General features: G+C 41.2%; 2 protein-coding genes across 4 annotated transcripts in view; one reads left to right on the forward strand and one right to left on the reverse strand.

The window, feature by feature from the left end:
- Positions 1-7,620, reverse strand: part of CENPL (centromere protein L) — a 35,367-nt gene extending 27,747 nt beyond the window's left edge. For 2 of the 3 annotated variants that reach the window (XM_011981408.1, XM_011981407.1), the window contains exons 1-2: positions 6,890-7,391; positions 6,665-6,758 (exon numbers count right to left, since the gene is read on the reverse strand). The gene's annotated coding sequence lies outside the window, so the exon portion shown is untranslated. Of the gene's footprint in view, positions 1-6,664; positions 6,759-6,889 lie in introns of all 3 variants that reach the window. The other variant, XM_011981409.1, reaches the window with a different exon arrangement.
- Positions 7,418-9,684, forward strand: part of DARS2 (aspartyl-tRNA synthetase 2, mitochondrial) — a 48,112-nt gene continuing 45,845 nt past the window's right edge. Inside the window, exons 1-2 of the mRNA XM_011981463.1 lie at positions 7,418-8,098; positions 9,056-9,155. Of these exons, the coding sequence (XP_011836853.1) occupies positions 7,972-8,098; positions 9,056-9,155 (227 nt within the window). The 5' untranslated portion in view covers positions 7,418-7,971. The remainder of the gene's footprint in view (positions 8,099-9,055; positions 9,156-9,684) is intronic.

The following is a 9,684-nucleotide window of genomic DNA, read 5'->3' on the forward strand; positions in this document are numbered from 1 at the left end:
AAATTTACAAGAAAAAAACAAACAACCCCATCAAAAAGTGGGCAAAGGATATGAACAGACACTTCTCAAAAGAAGACATTTATGAAGCCAAAAGACACATGAAAAAATGCTCATCATCACTGGCCATCAGAGAAATGCAAATCAAAACCACAATGAGATACCATCTTATCCCAGTTAGAATGGTGATCATTAAAACAACAGGAAACAACAGATGCTGGAGAGGATGTGGAGAAATAGGAATGCTTTTACACTGTTGGTGGGAGTGTAAATTAGTTCAACTTTTGTGGAAAACAGTGTGGTGATTCCTCAAGGATCTAGAACTAGAAATACCATTTGACCCAGCAATCCCGTTACTTGGTATATACCCAAAGGATTATAAATCATGTTATTATAAAGACACATGCACACGTATGCTTATTGCAGCACTATTCACAATAGCAAAGACTTGGAACCAACCCAAATGTCCATCAATAATAGACTGGATTAAGAAAATGTGGCATATATACACCATGGAAAGCTATGCAGCCATAAAAAAGGGTGAGTTCATGTCCTTTGCAGGGACATGGATGAAGCTGGAAACCACCATTCTCAGCATAACTATCACAAGGACAGACAACCAAACACTGCATGTTCTCACTCACAGGTGGGAAGTGATCAATGAAAACACTTGGACACAGGGCGGGGAACATCACACACCAGGGCCTGTCAGGGGGTCGGGGGCTGGGGGAGGGATAGCATTAGGAGATATATCTGATGTAAATGACAAGTTGATGGCTGCAGCAAACCAACATGGCACATGTATACCTATGTAACAAACCTGCACATTGTGCACATGTACCCTAGAACTTAAAGTATAACAAAAAAATAAATTTTAAAAAAATGTTTAAAAAAAAAAAACAATCTGTCATCCCTTCACAAAGCTAATTCCTTAGCCACAACTAAGAGTTCTCCGTATCTAAGAGTAATCCATTCTTCCAGAAATAGACTTGATTTTTATCTGTGCAACAACCTTTACAGTAACAAGACAAATCCTAAACTCTTCTGCTGGGTTTAAGGTCTTTCTGATTCAGTTTCTCCTTATCTTCCTAATTCTCCTCTCCAACCTGGGACATAAACATATTCTTATCTTCATGTGGTTGCTTCTCAACTATATTCCCTACCTTAAGCATCCTTTTCCCTTCTCACCTCCTTTAAGACCATGCTGGAAATTTGATCCCCTTTCAAAATAGGGTGTTTTTAACCTTTCGGTCCTGAAATACCTATGACATAGACTTTTATCTGTTATCTGTTATCAGTGGCTCATTCCTGGAAGCAGAATATGCATGTGTGTGTATGCTATATGAGCTCTCATCTCTAAGTCTGAAAAAATCCCTCAAGAATGTTCTACAACATCCTTGGAGATATATCAGCACACACAACTTTCCTCAATCATCCAGTCTGTACCACTCATTTTAGCCCGTGTTCATATACTTCCTTATACAATTTTTTAGTGTGTATTTCTTGTATCCCCAGTAATACTAAGCTACTGTCACTGAAACCATGCTTTATATTTCCCAATGTATGTATAATTACCCAAATACAATGCTGAGTGTCCTTTAATTGTTAAACAAGTATTGGTTCAATTAAATGGAAGTATTTCATAGAACTTTCAAATTAGGGCCAGGCATGGTAGCTTATGACTGTAATCCCAACATTTTGAGAGGCTGAAGCAGGTGGATCACTTGAGCCCAGATGTCTGAGACGAGCCTGGGCAACACTGTGAGACTCCATCTCTACAAAAAATAAAAAATAACTAGCCAGGTGTGGTGGTGCAGGCCTGTGGTCCCAGCTAATCAGGAGGCTGAAGTAGGACTGCATGAGCCCAGGAGGTCAAGGCTACAGTGAGATGTGATCATGCCACTGAATTCCAGCCTGGGTGACAGAGCAAGACCCTCTCAAGAAAAAAAAAGACACACAAAATTAAAATACAATTTTCATTAAAAGGAATTATCATTTCAAAGTTATGGTTAGTCTCAGCCGGGCGTAGTGGCTCATGCCTGTAATTCCAGCACTTTGGGAGGCCAAGGAAAAGTGGATCACCTGTGGTCAGAAGTTTGAGACCAGCCTGGCTAACATGGTGAAACCCTGTCTCTACTAAAAATACAAAAATTAGCTGGGTATGGTGGCACACACCTGTAGTCCCAGCTACTCAGGAGGCTGAGACAGGAGAATCTCTTGAACTTGGGAGGTGGAGGCTTCATTGAGCCGAGATCACGCCACTGTACTCCAGCCTAGGTGAGACAGAGCAAGACTCCATCTCAGCAACAACAACAACAAAGTTATGATTAGTCTCAACGACTACACAATTACCCCTTTGAAAAGTTTTTTATGAATAAAAAGTTATATTACTATATTTACTCATTTTATTTTATTTTATTTTTTGAGATGGAGTCTAACTGTTTTCTGGGTTGGAGTGCAACTGCACGATCCCGGCTCACTGCAACCTCTGCCTCCCAAGCTCCAGCAATTCTCTTGCCTCAGCCTCCCAAGCAGCTGAGATTACAGGCGCCCACAACCACGCCTCACTCATTTTTTTTTTTTTTTTTTTTTGTATTTTTAGTAGTGACAGGGTTTCACCACGTTGGCCAGGCTGGTCTTGAACTCCTGACCTCAGGTGATCCACCAGCCTCCCAAAGTGTTGGGATGACAGGCGTTAGCCACCGCACTCGGTCCATATTTAAATAGTATTATATTTAAAATAGTACAGGTTGAGCATCCCTTATCCGAAATGCTTAGGACCAAAAGTGTTTTTGGATTTCAGATTTTGTCAAATTTGGGAATATTTGTATCACACTGGTCAAGCATCCTTAATCCAAAAATCTGAAATCCAAAATGCTCCAGTGAACATTTCCTTCCAACATCATGTCAGTATTCAAAAAGATTCACATTATGGGACATTTCAGACTTCAGATTTTCTAATTAGGGATGCTCAACCTGTATCTTCAATTTCAATATGTTAGATTAGGACACCATTTATATCTTGCACAAAACTCCATAAATTAAACATGTAGTCCTAGCATGGATAACATAGCAAGACCCCATCTCTCAAAAAAAAAAAAGAAAAAAATTAGCCTAGCATGGTGGTAGTCCTAGCCACTTGGGAGGTTGAGGCAGGAAGACTGCTTGAGTCCAGGAGTTTAAGGCTGTAATGAGCGATGATCGCACCACTGCACTTTAGCCTGGGCAACAGAGTGAGATCCTCTCTAATTAATAAATAAATACATGAACTAAACATGTAGCATTATTTGTCCTTAAAGCTCAAATAATGTCCAGAGCAAGTTCATATACCACACAATTTATTTATTTATTTTTACAAATGTTCATATTAGCTTTATTCATAATAGCCAAAAATTGAAAATGACTCAGTGGGTGAATGATTAAATAAACTGTGGTACATCTACACCATGTAATAGTACTCTGCAATGAAAAGAAACAAATTGTTGATACATGCAACAACTTGGATGTTAAAGCCAATCCAAAAAGGTCACATATAAAATTTCATACATTTAACATTTTTTAAATGACAAATTAAAGGAATGAAGAACAGATGAATGGCTGACAGAGATTAGGGAAAGGGAAGAGGGTGGGAGGGACATAAATGTGACTATAAAAAGGCAACACAAGAATTCCTTATGGTGATGGAACTGTATCTTCACTGTGGTGAATACAGGACTCTACATTAGACACCACACAATGTAAATAGCAGCTACTCTAAAGCATCCTAGCTTTACATGCACATTGAATTACCTACTTCAAAGGGAATTTTAATCAGTACTACTTACACAGAATGTTTCCTTCAAATTTGTTACTTGGTGCAATAATTGCTAACACTTATTGAGCATTCATCACGTTTCAGGTACTCTTCTAAGCCCTTTATATTTTCTCATTTAATCTTCAAACAACCCCATGAAGTAGATCATGCTCCCAGCTGACAAACAGGAAATCAGACAAGTTAAGGAACTTACCAAAGTCAGCCAGTTAGAGTGGAAGAGTTAGGATTTGAATCCAGACAGTCTAACTCTGCAATGAGTCCACTTAGCTACTTCTTTCACGCTGCCTTTTAAACAGGGATCAATTATGAGGCAATATAAGCCCTGCTGAATTTGACTCCTTAAAAGAGAAATGCTATGAATTCCAAAAAGATTTTAAAGTCTAGGTGACTTTAAAAAGTCTAGCAATAAATGAGATGAGAAAAACACTATCAGCACTAAGAGGGATGGTTTTGAAAAAATATGTCCGTTGAGTATTTAATGTTAAAGTAAAATAAAATAGCCCAATCCATGAATTAAAGATTAGCAAATGAGTTATATTTACTTTACCTTCTCATCTCACACTCAAGAATGTGTAATTTTGCCCAGCACAATAATCAAGATGTTATAAATATACCTTGAATCAATATATTACTGTCCCAATACTCTTCCTTCCAATCAGAAGCAAAAAGGTCCTCTTACTTGTATCTCCCCTGGACACCATCTCCTTTGTGTACTTCAATTTTTTTTTTTTTTTTGAGACAGGGTCTCACTCTGTTGTCCAGGCTGGAGTGCAGTGGCCCGATACCACTGCAGCCTCAACCTCCTGGGCTCAAGCGATCCTCCTACCTCAGCCTCTTGAGTAGCTGGGACTACAGGCATGCACTGCCACACCAGGCTGTACTTCACTTCTCTATTATCTTTAATCACTCCTATACAGGATCCTTTTCTTTCATTGCCAAGCATATTCTAGTATTTCTAACATTAAAAATTTGTGTTTAAATCCAATTCCTCTCATTCCTTCTGAGACCAATCTCCTGGAAACGTGGTCTACACCTATTGCCTCCAGTTACTAATAAATATTTTACTAGAAATCTTCAGCAATCTCTTTGTTCCATCTATCACTATAAAGAAACTGCACTTTTGAAGATCATTATTTTTGCCAAAACCATGGCCAAATACTTTGTTCATTAAGTTTGTTCATCCTTCCTCCTCTAAACTTTCTGGGACCTTGTTTCCTGACACTCCATTTTTTAGGGGCTTTTCTCCTCCTTACTTTTTATAGTTCCAATTTCTTTACTGATTCTTTTTTCCCCTCATGTTCCAATAATAGGTGGCCCCAGACTCTGAAAATCATTCATTCTACATAGGAAAATAATCATTCTCTATGACTCCTAAATCTCTACCTTCAGACCATTACAGCTGCAACCCAGTCCTGCATTTCCAACTTCCTATAAGATGTTAAACTTTCATGTTGTCAGACTCATTAAGTTCAAAACTAATCATCACTTCACATCTCATTCAATCTTTCTTTGCCAACTACTGTACTGTTTTGCTCAGTAATAATTCCATTCTTCCGTTTTCTTTCCCCACTAAAAAAATACTTTCATCATCTTTTACTCTTCCTTCAACGTCACCTTTACATCTAAAAAGTTAACTTTGTTACTTTGTTAACTTTATCATCAAATTCTGACATATTTCTTTTTTTTTTTTTTAAGACAGAGTCTCACTCTGTCTCCCAGGCTGCAGTGCAGTGGTGCGATCTTGGCTCACTGCAACCTCCAACTCCCAGGTTCAAGTGATTCTCCTGCCTCAGCCTCCAAGTAGCTGGGACTACAGGCGTGCACCACCATGCCTGGCTAATTTTTGTATTTTTTGGTAGAGATGGGGTTTCACCATGTTAGCCAGGCTGGTCTTGAACTCCTGACCTCAGATGATCTGCCTGCCTTGGCCTCCCAAAGCGCTGGGAATACAGGGATAAGCCACCACACCTGGCCTCTGACATATTTCTTAAAAAGATATACACTTGTCCTCTTAGATGTGGGCTTCACTCTCATTCTCAATTATAGCTACTTATCTTGTTCCCAATCTTAGCCCCTTTCCCTAATCCATCACGTCTTTCATTGTCACCACTTTTATCATTACCTTGCTTGAGATCCCATAACAGTTCCCATACAGCTATATGAAGTCGAATCAGAATTCCTGTCTGGTTTTCAAGGCACTACTGTATTTGATCTTATTATCTGATCCTATCCAGGTTCATTTTCTACTACTTCAGTTCTTACCCTAAGTAGCCTTTCCAAAATCCAACATTCTGCATACACTTCCTCTAAGGTTTTGTATACAACATTGGGGGATGAGGGGAGGTGGGAGTGAAGAAAGTTCCAGTAGACAATTCTTTAAAAGGTTAAATCACAGCTGTATAGCCACACATGCACCCCCTAGTCTAGACAGATGATCTCTCTACTATTCTCCCTGCCTTTTTATTCACCTTATCGACAATTAAAAATACTTCTCTACTCCCGTTTGTCTGAGCAAATCTTATCCATTTTCCATGTACCATCTCCTCAGAAGTTTTCCAGAGCTTGGCAGAGCTAGTTCTCTTGACAATTCCGCTTGCAGTTGTAGTTTACAGCACACAAGTAAAGCTTTGTTGTTTCTCTTGTGGTTAGTCCGTGAAGGGGCTCTGACTTGATCACTTTTCTACATTGCCACCAATACCTAAATCCAACCGCCCTAACGCCAATACTTAGTCGGGTATTATGCACGTAGTGCTTAAACACACCTCAACACACAAGTATTGTGAAGATAATGACCACACAGCAGGGCAAATACAAAGTTAAAGCAGATCCGGAACCAATACAAAGCATTTTTACCAATAAAATGCCGTGATGACGCTGTCACCCATTTCGGATTCATCAATCATTCTTCAAAAGTCCGGCTCCAAAACTATGTCGAGACTGAAATCCCCTGAAGAAAGAAAGAAAGAAAAAAAAAAACCCGCCAAAATGACAGCTAAGACAGAGGCCAGACTAACCCCTGGCCCTCCCAAATTCCCTCTCGCTCCACCACAAGTGGGTTCACAAGAGACACAAACGCACCCAGGAAGACCTCCACTCCCTCAGACGCGGGGCGGGCCCTGCGACTTCACTCTGGGAGGGACATTTCCGCTCACCCAGCTCTGCGACCCTCGCTCCTGCCGAGTCAGCTTCTGCTGGCGAAGGGGGAAGGGCAAAAGGACAGTGCCTCCCAACCCGTCCCTCTTCAGCTGAGCCTGTCAGAGACAAGCCCAGCTCTGAAATCACGCCGCTGTGAAAAGGCAATTCGGTCCTCCGCCGCCTCTTCAGTTTAAAATCGTTTCCCGACTCGCTCTGCGGCTCCACGCAGGAAGCCTCCTTAGCGCCTCGCCGATTCCGTATCAGTGAAGCAACTAAAATTGCCATTTTAACTGAGGGCAAGGCCGAGCCACTTAACCGCTATCGTCAACCTTTCCAACCGTGCTCGGTTGCTCGTCCGTTTCCCTACTGGTGGGAAGCTTTCTCTCAAATTTCCGCCCGTCGTAAGCATGGCGGCGGCACCTCACTACTGATTCGTTGAATTCCTTCCCGGTAATCTTGGGCACTAGAGGGCGGAGTTGAAGCGTGCTTGGACCCAGACGGCGATCTGTGTTTGGGTTCGGACTCTGGGAGGATTTTGGCTTTGGTCGCCTTCCTCTTTCAGAAGACTCGAGATCGGCCAGCAGGTCTGCGAGATTTGAAACGCGACTGTTACTCCTTGTTTTCCGGTTCTGGCCGCGGGAGCCTCTCGGGAAGCGTGGAAAGAAGGGTAGGGCGTATGCCTAGTGACCGCCTCTGGTTGTCGGACTCGCGGCTGGCGCCGCTACGTGGAGTCGCTCTCTCTTCGTCACTTTTGGTTGCAGACTGGTTGAGTAGAAGTGCAGACTGATGCTTTAAGACTCGGGGAAAGGTCTTTCCTTTATCTCCACCCCATCAAGCACCCCAGAGACCTTGGAGATTTGTCTTGTTTCTAGACACGTGTACTCGAATGTTGTGCGGAGGACTTAAATATTCGAGAAGAAAGTGGGAACTCCTGGAATTTTAAGAGATTTCTGTGTATTTCCAAAGCTTTTAACTACCGGCAGCGTGGGATTCGTGATTGTTTTTCGCCATCGTGTGGCTCCAACATGTCCTTCCCTTCTTGGTTAAGTCACCTGTACAGGGGTTTATCCAGACCCATCCGAAGGACCACCCAACCTATCTGGGGTTCTCTCCACAGAAGTCTGGTGCAGAGTTCACAGAGGAGAAATCCAGGTGAAAATAGCGAAGAGATCTGTCCTGTGAACAGTACTTCAACCTGTTATCTACGACCAGAGAGCTTTTATTCCATATTTTCCCCCATTCTTAACTGGATAGCCGTATGTGTAGAAGCAGATCATTCACTCTTTTCATTCATTATAAGGCAGATTTTTTCCCCGAGTTTTTAGAAAGACCACAAAAAGGTAACCACGTAATATATAGAATACTCTGCTTTTGGTTGATACCTTAAAAAATCCTTTTTCGGCCGGGCGCAGTGGCTCACGCCTGTAATCCCAGCACTTTGGGAGGCCGAGGCGGGCGGATGATGAGGTCAGGAGATCGAGACCATCCTGGCTAACACAGTGAAACCCCGTCTCTACTAAAAATACAAAAAATTAGCTGGGCGTGGTGGCAGGGCCTGTAGTCCCAGCTACTGGGGAGGCAGAGGCAGGAGAATGGCGTGAACCCGGGAGGCGGAGCTTGCAGTGAACTGAGATCGCGCCACTGCACTCCAGCCTGGGCGACAAAGCGAGACTCCGTCTCAAAAAAAAGGAAAAAAAAAATCATTTTTCACAGAATATAATAGTGTTTTCTAGTGTACAAGTGGCTGTTAAACAGTAGATTCATATTAAAACTAAATAGTTCGTGCACCATCCATTTCTACAGTTTCTAAAATCCTATTTCATTTGGGGAAGAAATGTGCAGTATTAAGAATTGGGTGATTAGGATTTTAGGTAAATGCAAATACTAGAAGATCAAAAAAATTTTGATTTCCTAACACAAGACAGAAATTTACGGTTATTCACTTGGCTTTTGATACATTTGCAGGTAAATTTAATAGTGAATGACCTGTTTCCCTGACATACCTTAGATGTATTTTGAGAATTTTTATTGTTAAGCAACCTGCAAGTGATGTATTTTTAATCTTGCCTTTTAACGTTTCTTTTCTTTTTTTAAAAAAAAAAAAAACAGAATTCAGTAGCTTTGCTGTCCGGACCAACACATGTGGAGAGTTGCGTTCGTCTCACTTAGGTCAAGAAGTCACCTTGTGTGGATGGATTCAGTACCGAAGGTAAATTGAGGAAGACAGTCTAAGAATGCATGGTGGTGGTTTTCCCAGGGCAATTCTAAACCTTTACTAATTTACAACCAGTCCGAAGAATAAAACGTTTTGCAACTCCTGCAGGTTTAAGAATTTACTGAATTTTCAACTTTGTTTTGAAAGGCCCAAGTGTCATTCTCAGTAGGTACCAGTAACATCTGTTGAAGGGTATAACAATGAAGCTTGATCCACCAAATGGACTGAAATGATACTGGGCTTACTAAGACTGAAGAGTTCCTATGACCAGTAATTAAAAATGGGCCAGCCTCCTATAAACCAGCTGTTAAACTCCAATAGCATGGGGGAGAAAGCTCGTTTTATTTCCATTTAGGTAGAGAACAAGCCCAGAAACAGTGATTCTTTAAGATCAGAGCCCATTTTTTGTTCTTGTTCATCTCTCTATTCCAGAACATTCCTGAATAGTACATTAATTCACATGGAAGAGATCCAAAATACATAGGTTATATGACCTTCTTTTTTTTTTTTTTTTTTTTTTTTT

Source organism: Mandrillus leucophaeus, unplaced genomic scaffold (assembly GCF_000951045.1).
Source record: "Mandrillus leucophaeus isolate KB7577 unplaced genomic scaffold, Mleu.le_1.0 Scaffold226, whole genome shotgun sequence".
Lineage (NCBI taxonomy): Eukaryota > Metazoa > Chordata > Mammalia > Primates > Cercopithecidae > Mandrillus > Mandrillus leucophaeus.